At 39.8% G+C, this 15,918-nt stretch overlaps 1 protein-coding gene across 1 annotated transcript in view; it reads right to left on the reverse strand.

Annotated features, from left to right (window-relative positions):
- Nucleotides 1–15,918, reverse strand: part of cdh12a (cadherin 12, type 2a (N-cadherin 2)) — a 133,172-nt gene that overhangs the window by 43,582 nt on the left and 73,672 nt on the right. The window contains exon 6 of the mRNA XM_049478519.1: nt 13,912–14,099. Coding sequence (XP_049334476.1) covers nt 13,912–14,099 — 188 coding nt within the window. The remainder of the gene's footprint in view (nt 1–13,911; nt 14,100–15,918) is intronic.

Genomic DNA, 15,918 nt, shown 5'->3' on the forward strand with positions numbered 1-15,918 from the left:
ACAACATCTAAAGAATGGCAGACTTCAATTACCTCGGTAAAGTTAAGTGTTCATGATTCAATAATAAGAAATAAACAAAAATGGGCAAACATGGTATCCATGGAAGAGTTAATCAAAAAGAACACAACAGCCATATTGATTATTCTGAGGACTTTGGGTAAATATTTTTTGCATCGTGAGAAAAGGTGAAAGTCTTGGAAGGTGTGTGTCTTGTTGCATCTGGCATAAAACTAACAAGTAATTTCAGAAAAGAACTTAAAACATGGTGGTGTTAGTGTGATGTTCTGATGCTTCATTGCTGCTTCAGGACTTAGACAAATTGCTGTAATAATTTATTTCTTCATTTGACCATGCTTTAACTTTACTTATTTTGACTTATTTGTTTAGATTTATTTCTTATGATTATATCAGTGGTATATCATGTGTTTTAAATTCCATTTTTCTATTCTATTTATTGCAATAATTTTTGGGGCAGTATATCATCCCCAAAAAGGCCCACTTTATAATTGTCTTAAATGTCTTTAATAACTGTGTAGTTACACATTAATAATGCATGTAAAACAATGTAACTACTAGTGACGTACATATTGGTACAGATTTATTTATTACAGTTGTAATATGCAACAATGTTTTTTTTTAACATGTAGTTACTCTGTAATTACATGGATTATTAATGTGTAACTACACAGTTATTAAAGACACTTCTTATAAAGTGGGGCAGAATTTGTTTTTTTTCACATTTTACGCTTTATCTCTCTCTCTCTCTCTCTCTTTCTGTCTTTCAATCTCTCTCTCTCTCTCTCCATATCGACCACATTTTACACACACTAAATTCCATAAAAATCAGTGTTTCTCGTCATCTGAGTAGGGTCTAAGCACTGAAGGCTCTGAAAACGATCAAAATGCGCAAGTGTATCTACTGCCGCCACGCTTCAGAGAACACACATACGCTTGTGTGTGTCAGAAACGACATAACACTGACACACTAACACTCCTGCTGCTGAAACAGAGCATGAACATGAATATTCCGCAGCGTTTCTGTGGCTGCATTTGTCAGAGATAAAGCAGGGGCAGCGGCAACCTCCCCGAGGGCCTTTAGGTGGCGCCGTTTACTTTTCTCGCTCGCTTGAGTTCTCCAAGGCTGCTGTGAGTGAGCTGTGAGCTGAAGAGCAAAAGTTAATGCTTGTCTCTCTCTCTCTCTCTCTCTGATCCGGATGCTGATTGGTCGGAACGTTTGGATTTTCCGTTATTCCATATGGCACCATTTCCAGATCCCTAATTAATTCCCTCAGTAATTGGTTTACTCATTCATGAATTGCTAATGGTGTTATGGAAGAATGTGTTTCTACACACATATGAGCTATATACTGTTGGAGCACTTCATATTTCTACATAATTAGCGTGATTTCAGTATGCAATTTTTTGTTGGAATTTTTAAGATATGTGCATCATGACTGGAAGTGGTGGGCCTGTATAAAGCTTATTGATTGGACACACATTTTTGGTAAAAACTTCATTTATGTCAGATTATTTTGCCCATTAAGAACAATTAAGACCAAATTCAGCTTGTATATAGAACTGATTGCGTGCTCTCAGAAAATTTGCTGTACAAACCAAGACAATACAGTCGATTTTTGTAAAATTATACCATGTATACCATAGCAACACCTTAGTAAGCGCCCTAGCAACAGCATAGCTACCACAACAGACTTCATAGCAAGACATTAGCAACACCACAGCAACCACTACAGCAACTATCACTAAGATATTGCTATGGTACACCACATGTACCATAGCAACATCTTAGTAACCTTAGCAAGCCCCACAGATCCCATAGCAAAGCCTTAACAACCACCTTGTAACACCACAACACCCACCACAGATTCCACGGCAACCCCTTTGCAGCCATCCAGCACATTAGCACCCACCCAGCAAGACATTAGCAACACTACAGCAACCACCACTTAGGTGTTGCTGTGGTATGCTATCTGTATAGCAAACACATAGCAAGAGCTTAGCAAAACCATAGTAACCACCACAGACACTATAGCAACCCCATTGCAATCACCTAGCACATTAGCAACCCCAGCAAGACATAAGTATCATGCATATCATAGCAACAGCTTAGTTACTGTCTTAGCAACACTGTAGCAACACAGATTCCATAGCAAAGCCCTAGCAACCACCTTGCGACACCTTAGCAACCACATATCAACACCTTAGCGACACCATAGCCACCACCACAGATTCCATAGCAAAGCTTTAGTAATAATCTTGCAACACCATAGTTACTGCATAGGAATACCTTAGCAACACATTATTATTATTATCATTTCACTCTGTTTTTCAAGGGTTTAATAAATATTTCATGAATGACAGTAATTGTTTTTGTTAATCAACTGTTTTTTTTTTCACGTTTATATCTGTTTCAGCATTTTACAGTATTTTTCTGTTTTTTTACAGATATTTTCTGGCGCCCCCTGCTGCCGGAAAATTACTGTTTTTTTTTTTACACTTTTTTTTAACAGTGTAGGTAGAATTGTCTAATAGAGTGAAGGACAGGACATCGAATGAACAAAGTGAAGAACAAGGAGGTGGTCACAATGTTATGCTTGATCTTTAATGTAAATGTGTTGTAAACAACAAAGCTGACTGTCAGCAGGATTTTTTTCTCCTGCCTCTCGCACATTCCCATGCTTCCCTGCCTCATCCCTGCCATCACCCTGACAGCCATCATCATCTTCCCACGGGGAGGATTCCTCTCTCAGAAAGATAACGCTTACATATTATACGCTAAATAAAAGCCAGGGAGTCTCACAGGCCTTCCATTCCAGCTCACGTAATCAGTGAGCGAGGTAAGCCGAGGCATCGTGAGCCCACCTCTGTCGCGTTGTCCACACACAGGCGATTATCCTTTTGAACCCATTTAGTCCCATAGATCCTCTTATAGCTCCAACCTGCTCTAAAGCTGAGACAGACCCTAAAATGCACCGCTTCAGCATTTCCACAAGGTCCCACAGCAACGCTGCATGGGGGGAGGCGGGGTTAAAGAAGCAGCAGAACCGCAAGGAGAGTAGAGGAGGGAAGAGGAGAGTAGCGAACAGTAGGAGGGATGAGCGATACCAGTGGTATTCACACCTTTTATAGGTACCGTATTTTTCACACTACAAAAATAAAAATAAAAACGACAGTGTGGCTTTTAATCTTTTAATCCAGATGCATCTTTTGTATGAATTTTACCAGTCAGGCGGTAGGAAGCAGTAAAGCAACCTTGCTGAAGTTGTACGAGTTTTTGTTTAGTTCTCCAGCACTGAAACTGGAGCAAAATTAGCATAAGCCACTAACTCTGCTAAAAGTGCTAGCTCTTTCGCCATTCAGAGGTGAGTATTATCAACCTGTAGCCTGCTGCTAACCCTGACTTGCACTGTTGGAACAGCATCAGCATTAGCATTAGCTGCAAACTGTGCTACGTGCTAGCTCTTTTTGTTCAGTGTCAAGTATATTGAACTGCAGTCTGCCTGTTTACTGTGTTACAACAAGCTACGTGGCATGAACTGCTAGTTAGTATCACCGTGGCTTACCAGAACACTTAGGGTTCCTCAGTGTAGCACTGTCACGTGGCATTAGCTGCTAACTGTGGCTTGCACTAGCGTTTAACTGCTAATGCTAATGCTGCTGCACACAACCTTAGTGGAAATCTGGAAATCTAAGCTTACTGTAAATAAATGGATTATATGAAATATTTCCTATAATATGCTTTGTAATTATATAGTATATGGGTGAATCAACAATTAAAACGTCCTGTAAAATCTGCCTATGGCTCTAAAATCAATCAAATCTAATAATAATAATAATAATTAAATGTTGGAATAATCGACTACTAAAATTGTTGCAGACCTACATGGTTTAGCAACACAGCAAATGGAAAAAGGTTTAAAAGTTGGTTTGAAGGTTGGTTTAAAAGATCTGTACCATCAAGGACAGTTATGGCACAACCTTAGAAACCATTTGGCCGACAATAAAAAGTGGCCATTGACTGCATTCAGCCATTGCAACATACTGTAAGCTCTGGTGGTCCTACACATCAAAAACCTGGAGCTCCAGGATGCACTGCTCTATAGCCTAAAGCTCCAAGGCTTTACACCCCACCCCAACCCCGACAAGCCCCCCCCAGACGAAATTTGCCACTATAGCATTATGACCCCAGGCTATTAAACCTACAAACACTTCTACTCCCACTCATGCCAAATACACTCCATCACTCCAGAGAATGGGATTCCACTGCTTTGCAGCCCAAAGCCTGGGGGTTCCCAGCTGCTATTTGGCACTGGCATGATGATCTTAGGCTATTAAAGCTGCAACCACCACTCCAGCACATCCCAAAAGTACTGGATGCAGCTGCATCACCAGTGCAGAGAACATTGCTCCACTTCTTCACAGCAGGGAGGGCTATGCACATCACTAACTGACTCTTAGCACTGGGAATAGTGATCTCAGTGATCGTAGGCTACTAAGGATTCAAACACCACTCCAGTTTATCCCAAAGGTTCTGGATGGGGTTCCATCATCAATCATTAAAAACAGTGATGCTACTCTTCTCCACATCCCAAAGCTTGGAGGCTTTGTACCTATTTCTAAGCCAGAGCTTGGCAATGGCCATGGTGGCCTTAGGGTATTAAATCAATAAAGACCACTCTAGCTCATCCCAAAAGTAGTGGATGGAGACCCTAGTAAGACAGTATATAGCACCTTCCTATAAAGGTGACATGCAACTGCTGCAACACTGTACTCTGAAAAGGAAATGAACAGACATCTGCAGTACTGGATTGGCCACTGATTACAGTAATTAATTGACCTGATCTTCTGAGGAAACTCAAATGGAACATGGGGAGACCCAGATAAGGAATTGGAACCAAAAGACCCCAGTGGAGCCACTCTTCCACTCAAAATAAACACCAACTGTGGACAACGGTATTGAATGAAGATGTACCTCAACTTCTTCACAGCATGGATGGCTTTGCAAACTACTTTTTGACTTGACTTAAAACTAGGTATGTTGACAGGTTGAGGCTATTAAGGGTAAAACTAACACTCAAGCTAATCTCAAAGGTATTGGATGCTCTTCTAAGACTATAAACATTACTACTACCAATGACCTAGATTCCAAGGACATGATAGCGTCAATAAGGGGTTTGCAAAGCTCTTCATGCTTTATACTTCATACTTTAACCAATGTGAAACACAACTGTTGTACTCTTTCGTTGACCAGTCTCTTCAGCATCATGAATACACCATTCATTGTCCTGCATATGCATTGTCATGTCGTCAGTGCACATTGTTCTTCAAGTTCTTTCCACCCAGGACCTGAAGAATGACATTTCATTCCAGTGTACACTAGCTTTATTGAGAAACAACAATAAAGACCACTCTGCTGCGGCACTCCAGACGCAGTGTTGCTTGAGAAGGTCAGTGTGCTTGAGATAAGGTTAGCCTCGATGCTTCCAGACATAGTAGACTAGCTGTCGGGAGTGGAAACTGTGTTTTCATCAGTGTGGAATGGGGTGAAAGGGGACTTTGTGGAGATTATCTTTGTGGAGGCTTTGGGCTTGACTGGGAGTTGCTGTTATGGATGCCAATGTGATTCAATGGGAACCAGAAGATTTTGTCCACCGGTTCCATATTGGCCCCAAATATGAAAGCCCATCAGGGTCAGTGATAGAAAGGACACGAAGGGTTTAATTATAGCTCCAGTCCAGGTTGTACCAGAGATGTTGTTATCAATGAGGAGACCAACCATTGACAGCAACATTTAGAGTATGGGATTTCTGCTAACACTAATCATGGCATCAGTTTATGGATAAAATCTCTCTCTTGCTAGTGAGGAAGCCATCCACTTGATGTGGAGATCTGTGCAAGCGCAGTTGCCAAAATAAGCCTAAAAATCATGTTTTTGTGGGCATTTTTTGGGCGCAAAATTGTGCACATACTTTGCACTGCAAATAAGACCAAGATGGGACCAATGTACAAACCCACTCAGAGGCCATACTCACCCAGAACCCACCTGGAACTTACCAGGAACCCACCAAGCCCACGTTCCTTAAATGTAAGCCCTTTTAGAGCATACTAGCTTGCTATAGTGTCTGTTAAATGACCTTTACCAGTGACATTGTGTTTAGCAATGTTTCAGAGCCAATTAAAGTCTTCCTATATTACTGCAAATCATTAATTGAATGCGTAGAGTGTAGAGTAGATTGTCTCATTTGCATGTCATTTGCATAAATACATAACTACATAATGTCCATGCCTGTGTGCGGGAAAGCAGCGGGGATTCTCCCATCCACCACATCATCTCTATCTCTCTCTATCTCGTTCCCTCTTTCGGATCTACAAGGATTATCTGATTGATTTCATTTTAGCGATAAATTGATAAATTATGCAACAATACATTTCTATTGCTTAAGGGCTCTTCAAGCCCTGGAATTATGCATGGTCACCTTAGGCTCACATTTGGATGAGAATGCTCCACTGCGTCCCAGTTTATACTGGTCTGTGCACAGTTGCACAATTGCAAAGTTGATAAACACCTGTGTCAACAATGCTAGTCACAAAAAATAAAGCAAAACTCCATTAGTTTTAAGTATTTGGGTATTTAGAGACCTCTTTGGTGATAATGTGCAATTGCACAGAGCATAACGAAGAGAAAGTTAATGTAATGTAAATAAGTTGCTGTGTGAAATTCTGTGATTTTGGTTAATTTTGTTCATTTTTAAATTACTGTAAATATAAAGAGAGAGATTACATATAACAAGCCTACCAGACCACACTGTCGTTTCTTAGAATAAATACAGCCTATAAAACAATGCATGGGTTGTTGGGCCAGAGCAATGATACCATTAATTAGCATATTTTGTCTCCTGCCGAATCAGGAATTTTTAAAAATAAAATAATCTAAAAAAATCTAAGGAACTGTGGGTCTCTAATGGGTCTCTGCCTATCATTGCATAATCTTGCAGTTAAAAAAAAAAACACTGAGGGTCTCTATTGCCCCTATAAACGTTGCAAAAAAGTGTGAAAAAAAGTTCAATCTTTTATCCATTTTCTGTGAGTCAGCTGAAAAAGCTATGAGCTCCCTTATTTAATTGCTCCCTTATTTTGACTTCACAATAAGAAAAATCGGCAAGGAACCACCCTGGCACTATAGACTATACACAGCAGGATAAGCCAGCAGACTTTGTCAGAGGGAGGAATCTTTAACTACTGTCTGGGGCAGGTCTGCAGATGAGGATACAGATGTAAGTACTTTAAAAAAAATGTTCCAGTTTTGTGTTTCTATCGAAGCTAAGCATGAACCAGCTTGTTTGTGTTTGAGATTTAGCACAAGCTAACACTAATGCGTAAACATGGTGTGGTCAGCAACAGCTTGTTAATTTATTTGCATAAAAGTGACAGAGCCCAGAAACTGCTAAAACTCTTTATTTGAAAGTGATTTTTTTGTGTGTAAAGAACTTCATTAAGATGTTTTGTAAAGCCCATAGATCTATTCTATCTTGTGTAAAAAGAGCTTTAATATGCCCCTTTAAGTATATTGTTCATTTTAAGTATGTGGGTTTTTTTTTTTGACACTTAAAAAGTAAAAATCAGTTATTCCCAACAAACCTACCAGACCACATTGCTTGTTTTTAGAATTATTATAATTAGTAGTCTATTTAATATTGCAATGATGGTGGATAGAAATATTAAAATAGACAATAATGAAACGAAAAATTCCAGAGTATGAAAGAAGAGAAGCATCCATCAGTTCCGTCCCTACAAAAGGGCAGAAGTGGTAAAAAGGAGGATGGAAGGTGGGTCTGCGGTTGAGGACGGAGGGGTGCTGTCATTGACCCTGTTCCGAGCCCCACGGTGAGGATCCCTCATATCCATTTCCAGCCTCTTTTTGGGTCAGCAGATATGGCACAGCCATTCTGCAGCGTAAGGACTGCGTGACTTTGTCCTGCACTGCAGCTGTTCTGGAGTTTGAATGCAGCTTGGGGAATATGGGAAGGGAGCAGGAGGGAAGGACGAGAAGAGCGCATGGTGCAACATCTCATTACTAGACATCATATATAACATTCACCCTGATGTATCTTGATTAGTCACTAGTTTCAAGAAAAAAAATAATAATTAAAAAGGTTGAGCAGCTCAGATTCAGCATATTTGGTGTTCAAAGTTTGGCTAATTTGGCTAATGAGCAATGTAAGCTTATGTCAACCAATTGGCAGTGTGCCAACTAAAGTCTCCTTGGCTTAAACAATGCTAAGTTCGCTAAAAGCCCACATTTTCACAACTATGTCTAAAATAATCTAAATTCCAACAGTTTTAAAGCGTAAAAAAAAAAAAAAAAGCTACAGCAGTCTACTTTTAAAACACTGGAAAGAGATGTCAGCACCTCTCCCTCCTCCCCAGACACAAAGCTTAGGCAGGTTGCCAAGTTGATGACACTAATTACAAATGAGCACAAGACGAGTTCAAGAACTTTTGCAATGACACTGTATAATTACATGTAAAGTTAAATTGAGTCAATATAGAGTCAAACTTTTGATTTCTATCATATATGTCTGTTGCACTGTTGCTCCTAATGTCTAATGTATATTGTAGCAGTTTAGATTATAGCATATTATATCATGACAGTGTTAGCAAGCACTAGTCTGGATCACTTTACCTTTTATCTCAAATAATACTCACTGCCTCAATAACCTAGCTGCATGTAATTTTATTTAACTATTCACTGTATGGTTAGGTGATCTTAGGTGAAGCTCAATGCTTACCTGTTTTAGCCGTTTAATGTAGAACATTAGGCAGATCAGAGCCTGTCTTGTAGACCTTCTAGGATCTAAACTTACCAATGACTCCTTCTCTGCTAAAGGAGCTTTGTAGAAAGATGCCAGATTGTTGAGAGATACCAGTACTTTTGGTTTTGAGTTTGTTGAGAAAATATAGAACAAAAATTAGTCCTTTGATTTGAACAAATGTATGTTAATGGAATGTGCATTGACTCTTTCTTAAGGTTCCACAATCGCATAAATCATTTGTTAAACACTTCTCTGCAAATATGCGGATTCTTCCAGTGTTTAAAGCAGAGGTATTTAATTAGAATTCAGCACGGTCCAGTTGGAGAAAATTTTGTCTGTCCAAGGTCCGGACCATCGCCATCGCCACTCCCTGTCTTTAGTTTCCGCCCGTTCTCGTTTTTCCGCTAGTTCTCAGGCGGTAGCCAACCAGCTCCACGCGGACAGGGCTTCAGCACCACACACACCACAGGCTTAACTACAGAGTGAGAAAGCGGAGGAGAGGCTGATTTCAGACTTTTTCAGGCTTTTTTGTGCTTTAAGAGACCCCTTTTTACGGGAGATCTTCTAGCCACATCACACACCTTTGCGTACTTACGTCACACAGACAATTTCTAAAAGAGGATCCGGCTCAGTTTTACTTAACGTGAGCAGCTGGTGGAACAGTGGGGACTTCAGAAAGGTAAACTCGGACCTCAGTAGCTCATTCACTCATAGTAAAACCAAAAAAAAACGAAGGAGTGAAGCAAGCTCTGAAGCCAAAAAGGAACAGGATAGAATCCACGCTAAAACCAGGATTAATATCAGATTTGAACGGTGGAGAGGCTTTCTTCTTGCTGGACAGGAAAGAGCTATTCCAGTTATTTGGCTGTTACTACTAGCTAGCTTCTAAAACGCTGTGGATTTCATTTCCTGTAACACAGTGTAGCTGCAGTAGTTGACTAGCTATATTGCGATGTGCCATATGCATGCATGGTGTATATTGTAAACAATATAAATAGCTACCGTCTAACTGACCGTCTAGCTACACCTAATGCTAGTGTTTTGTTAGCTGCTTAGTGAAGGTGTCTATTTATTATTTTTCACATTATTGCTTGTCGAAAAATGCCATTAAACTGCATTTAGCCATGTTTAGTTTTATTAATGTAGAAAATATGCTTAACAACATAGAATACTATTTGACACCGGTTTATTTACATTAACCTGCATTACAAATGTTTTTACCCTAAACCAAAAATCACAATATGTATCTGAATAAAAAATATTTTAAAGTAAGAGACAGTCTCTCTCTGACTGAACATAACCTGGAATCGGATTCATCCACTCTGAAAGGAGACCGCATCACACCCGCCAAGTTTAAAATTATTCTTCCGTATGATTGGTGCAATTACCCATTCTCACCAGAGAGGGCCCTAAATCCTTTAAATCCCAAAACTTGCACACATCAGCTTTAAATGGTTATTACATAGTAATAAACTAAACTACACTCAGCAATTAAATAATACATACTTTCCTTTCCTAATACAGATTCTGAAAAATTCCTGTAGCATGTACAGGGTAACTGTTTTCTACACATATTGTCAATTAATCACTTAATTAATGTAGATTATTGTCTGTAATAGACACAAATGCAAATGGCTGTTCTTGCACAGTTGCTATTGGATTTAGCAGACATAGTATTACATACAGATTTATCAGCTACAATTTAAGGCTTACTGGTTAGCCGACTTTAGTCTCCTGAGATCCAATGTATTATTTATGAAACATTTTAGAACCAGCATAAAGAAAGGGAATCCTACAGATCCATGCTATTCCCGTATCTACACAGGTGCCGTCCATGTTCAGCTCCTTGCTTACTGTACTGTACTTACAACTGAGATACTGCTGACATATCTGGAATTCCTCATCGCTCAATCCTCATCCCAGCATCTTCCCAGGAGTTATTTATAAGGTGTTTGTAAGCATTGCAACTGGGGTTGGGATGCATACATCAAAAATGACATACGTAGCTGAAAAAATATAAATAGCTGGTTTCCTGATAGCTGATTCCTCAGTCCAAGGGCTTCCTTATATGGCAGTCATTTGAAATTAAAGAGGACATATTATATCTCTTTTTTCTAACACACATTATAATAGGTCTATGGGGTATACTAAACATGTTCATGAAGATCTTAACAGATCTCACCAGTTCTATTTCTGCCAGTTTCAGTCCTTTTCAGAATGAGCCGTTTAAGAGCTCTGTCACTTTTATGTAAATATGATGTTGCTGGCCATGCCTGCATGTTTATTCTGAGAGTTTACCACAGGTTACTGTCACAAAACTCATAATTTGAAAGTATAAAGTATTTGTTACGGACAGTAGGTACAGATCCCTCCATCAGACAAAGTCTGCTGGTAAAGCTGCTGTGTACTATTCAAGGGACTGAATGGCTTGTTGCATTACACGTGTTATACACTATGTCTGTATGTGTATCTCAATAAATATCACCCAAATCAGCGTAAAGGCTCTGTTTTACCAATCCTTTGGCAAACCGTCAACCATGTAGCTTTATTTAAAGTGTGTCAGTGTGTCTTTGCTATTGTAACAACAGGAAAAGTATTCCTTCCGTGGCTTAAAACGTACAAAAGGCATGTACTAATTCTCTTAATAAATGTACTATTCAAGGGACCTTCTATATCAGTATTCCCAATATTCCCATCTACGCATCAGTGTAGATATATTCACAATCACTGTTACTATTTAAACGACGCAGTTGTCGGGGTGTAAGATAGCAATAGGCACTGAGAAGTGCCATGGGTGTAAGATAGGGGCTTGTTTAACGTTTAATTATTACAGATCCCTCCGTCAGACAAAGTCTGCTATTCAAAGTAACATTTCAAATCAATATGTCCAGAACTTTAAATTGTTGGCATAAATGAAGTTCTGGACAATGTTGGATGCATGGTATTGCATCCATGCATCCAATGATTCTGTATATAATCTCAACACTAATACTTTGACCAGGACATTAGAGATGTAGAGAAAAAAATAGTGCCATTGGTGAAAGATAGGGCCTTGTTTAATGTTTAATTTTCCTGGTATGTTTATTGTTCCTGGTAACCTTTGTCTTTCTAAGGTTGCACCTTAGGTCTCGGTGCAACTGCTGTATTAAGGTGAACATCTCCGATTGACTACATTAGCATAAATGTAAGCCACGGTTCATTGCATGTTTTCCCAAATGTTTTGTTTAAGAACAGCGCCATTAGAGCATGCCCTCGCCAGAACCTTTCAAGACTGAGGTTTTTGTTTTTTTTGAGATCAGAGATCAGAGATCCTCCGCCTTCGCAAAAGGCACTGACACTGCAAGAGCTGTAGATTTGAAGAGGCAGCCGCTCCGCTGCCCTGAAAGGCTGGAAGTCACTGACTGTCATCACGTAGCCCTGGACTCCCACAGAGCTAACTGCCGCGGCTCGGAGTAATGACAGAATAACCCTCCCCTCCCTCTCAGCGGAGGATGGAGAGCACTCCGGCCTCATCCGCAAGCTTTTACCAGGCCGTTCTGAACAGCTAAGCACTTATCTTCGCGGATGCCCACCGGTGTAGAGTGGACGCGTTACCTGATGTCTGCCGGGTGATCTACCTGTCACATCGCATCAAGAGGTGGGAGCGCTTGATCGCCGAGCGCCGACTGATTTATTCATGCCGCCTAAATTCGAGAAAAAAAAAGAAAAGGTCGGACATTTCCCTTCCCCAAACCCCAAACAATGTATTTTTTAAAGCCGCTGGAACGAGCTCGCCCCTGCTGTTTGTGCGTCAACACGTTAGCGTGTCGGCGAAACAGGGGTTGGGATGTCCTGGGGATAGCTGTAACCCACATTAACGAGATGATGGATCCGGGTTGTGATTGGAGCAGGCAGCACCGGGGAGCGGGTAGGACATTAACAGTTTTATGACTGGTACTGCATTATTCACCGAGGATGGTGAGGCTGGTGTGTAGCAATAAGAATCGCTCACCCTGGGGCAAACAGGCAAACGCAAAAAAGTCGTGTACAGAAAGCATTCGGCCGTAGAAGAGCAATGGCATGAAGCTGTAAGTCCTATATGCGTAATTACTGTATATGGAAGATGAAAAAAAGAAAAAAAAAATGAATAAAAAAAGAAACAAGCTTAAAGGTACGTTTAAATTATGTTTTTGATGTATTAAAAAAAATATTTCACATGTACAAAACATCAGGATGTTTCACGTCAGGTGTTAAAAGTGTCTCATGAGACTTATGCACAGGTCATCAAAACAAATGGGCACCAAGTGTTCCAAGTGCTGCCATTATGATTGGGAGATTGCTGGTTTGAATCCTAGTCATGCAGCTGGTCATTAGCTGCCAGAGCCCTGAGAGAGCACAATTGAAGGTCAATTGTCTGGCAGCTGCTCTCTCTGGTTGGGTAGATGGCGCCAAAATTCTTCTTCAGAGACCACTAATCCAGTGGACTAAAGCAAGGTTATACAGAAACACCCAATCCATTTGTTTTCCCACAAAAAAACGATTCACATGGCATTTATTCATAAAGAGACCACATCTAGACATTTTAAAATGAATGAAAAAACGATAGAATGAGACCTTTAAGGAAAAAATTACTTTAAGAAGAGAAGGTCAGTTAATCTGAAACATTTCAAGAACTTTGGACGTATCCTCAAGTTCAGTTGCAAAAACCATAAAAAAAACCTTTGGATGAAACTGGCTCTCATCAGGAAGCCCCAGGAAAGTAAGACCAAGAGTTACCAATGATGCACAAGATAAGTTCATGAGAGTATTTTGGTTTGTTTAACACTTTTAAGTTACTACGTGATTCCTTACTGTATGTGTTCCTTTATAGTCTGGATGACTTAAAAATAAAGTAAAAAATGTTTAAAACATTAAATGAAAAGGTGTGTTGACTGGCACTCTATGTTCTGCACCTTAAGACCCTACATTTTAAGGTTCTTCACCAGGCATGGTCACTAGATATGCTACACAAAACGTAATACAATATATGACATATTTTATGCCACAGCCATTGACGATTCAGTCGGGCAAAACTAGGCTTCTCTGGGTTTTCTTATTTTACCTTTTTCAGCAGTACGATTCCCTCCTGAGTCTGTTCATCAGTGTAGATGTCGAACATCGAGCTGCTGTCTCCGGGAACAATGCTGTACTCCACCTCTGCATTCTTCCCCAAGTCCAGATCATGTGCTTTAATCTTTCCCACCGAGGAGCCGACCGGCGCCGATTCCGGAACCCGTAAGTGAAAAATACCTGAAAGAAAATCCGCAGAAAAAAAAAAAGAGATAGAAAAGTGAATAAATTTGTGAGAGGGAAAAAAAAACAACTAGCAACAAATCTGACACTCAGGATGAGACCTAAAGGCCCTCACAGTGAGAGGAAGCTTCCAGAGATAGTTAGCACTAATTATCCACTAATCACTTCAACAGCTCTGCCAGCAAGCGCAAGCATGGCAATCACATTTGCGGAATCCTTCAGAGCTGTTTGTGTTTGTGTACGGCGAGCTGTCTGCAGTGTGGACAGGCATGGATCTGAGACTTTGAGACAAGCTGGGACAGTCTGAAAGAATGATCTGCACTGTATACAAAGCTAATTGCTTTTATTACAGCACTAGAAAAGGCAAATAGCAATTGCTAATGCTAAATATATAAATATTTAAATTAATATTAATAAATAAATTAATAAATATGCATGTGACACATCCCAGATTGCTGCAAAAGGTCTGGTCTGATGCTCTAGAATATATAAATGCTCTCAGAAGCTACTTTTGGGTAGCGATCCTCCTGGTGAGAGATTGTTGACTACTAGACACGTAAGACATTTAGTGGCCAGTGAGTGGAAGAACAAGGTGGGTGTTTCTATTAAAGTGGCCAGTGAGAGAAAGTACAGTTTATTACTTTAGGTTGTTTCTAGTAATGTGGCCAGTGATTAGCAGTAGTACAAAATATGGTTTTCAATTAAACTGGACAGTAGTGAAAGTACAAGCTGGCATTTACTTACAGAAAGAGGTCAGAAAATATAAGTACAAAGTACATAAGTACAAAGTGGCAAGTGAATCGAAGTACAAGGTAGTGTTTCTAATAAAGTGGCCAGTAAGTGAAAGTACAAGGTAGGTGTTTCTAATAAAGTGGCCAGTGAATCGAAGTAAAAGGTAGGTGTTTTTAAAAAAGGGCCATCGAATGAAAGTAAAAGGTAGGTGTTTCTAATAAAGTGGCCAGTGAGTGGAAGCACAAGGTAGGTGTTTCTAATAAAGTGGCCAGTGAATCGAAGTAAAAGGTAGGTGTTTTTAAAAAAGGGCCATCGAATGAAAGTAAAAGGTAGGTGTTTCTAATAAAGTGGCCAGTGAGTGGAAGTACAAGGTAGGTGTTTTTAATAAAGTAATAAAGTGGCCAGTGAGTGGAGGTATATTATAGGTGTTTCTAATAAAGTGGCCTGTGAGTGGAAGCACAAGGTAGGTGTTTCTAATAAAGTGGCCAGAGAGTGGAAGTACAAGGTAGGTGTTTTTAATAAAGTAATAAAGTGGCCAGTGAGTGGAGGTATATTATAGGTGTTTCTAATAAAGTGGCCTGTGAGTGGAAGCACAAGGTAGGTGTTTCTAATAAAGTGGCCAGTGAATCGAAGTACAAGGTGGGTGTTTTTAATAAAGTAATAAAGTAGCCAGTGAGTGGAGGTATATTATAGGTGTTTCTAATAAAGTGGCCTGTGAGTGGAAGCACAAGGTAGGTGTTTCTAATAAAGTGGCCAGTGAGTGGAAGTACAAGGTAGGTGTTTCTAATAAAATGACCAATGAGTAAAATATATAATGTAGGGGTTTGTAATAAGTTGGCTAATGATTGGAAGCACAAATATGGGGATACTTATAAACTGACCTGTGAGTGGAAATACAAAGTTAGTCTTTTCAATAAAGTGGTCAGTGAGTGGGAATACAAGGTAGGTGTTTCTAATAAAGTGACCAGTAAGAGTAAAGTACATAAGGTGGGGGTTTCTAGTAAGGTTCTTAGAAACTGGCCTGTGAATTGCAAGTACAATGTTAGTGTTTCCAATAAAGTGGCGAGTGAATGGAAATACAAGG

Source organism: Astyanax mexicanus, chromosome 4, assembly GCF_023375975.1.
Source record: "Astyanax mexicanus isolate ESR-SI-001 chromosome 4, AstMex3_surface, whole genome shotgun sequence".
Taxonomy (NCBI): Eukaryota; Metazoa; Chordata; class Actinopteri; order Characiformes; family Acestrorhamphidae; genus Astyanax; species Astyanax mexicanus.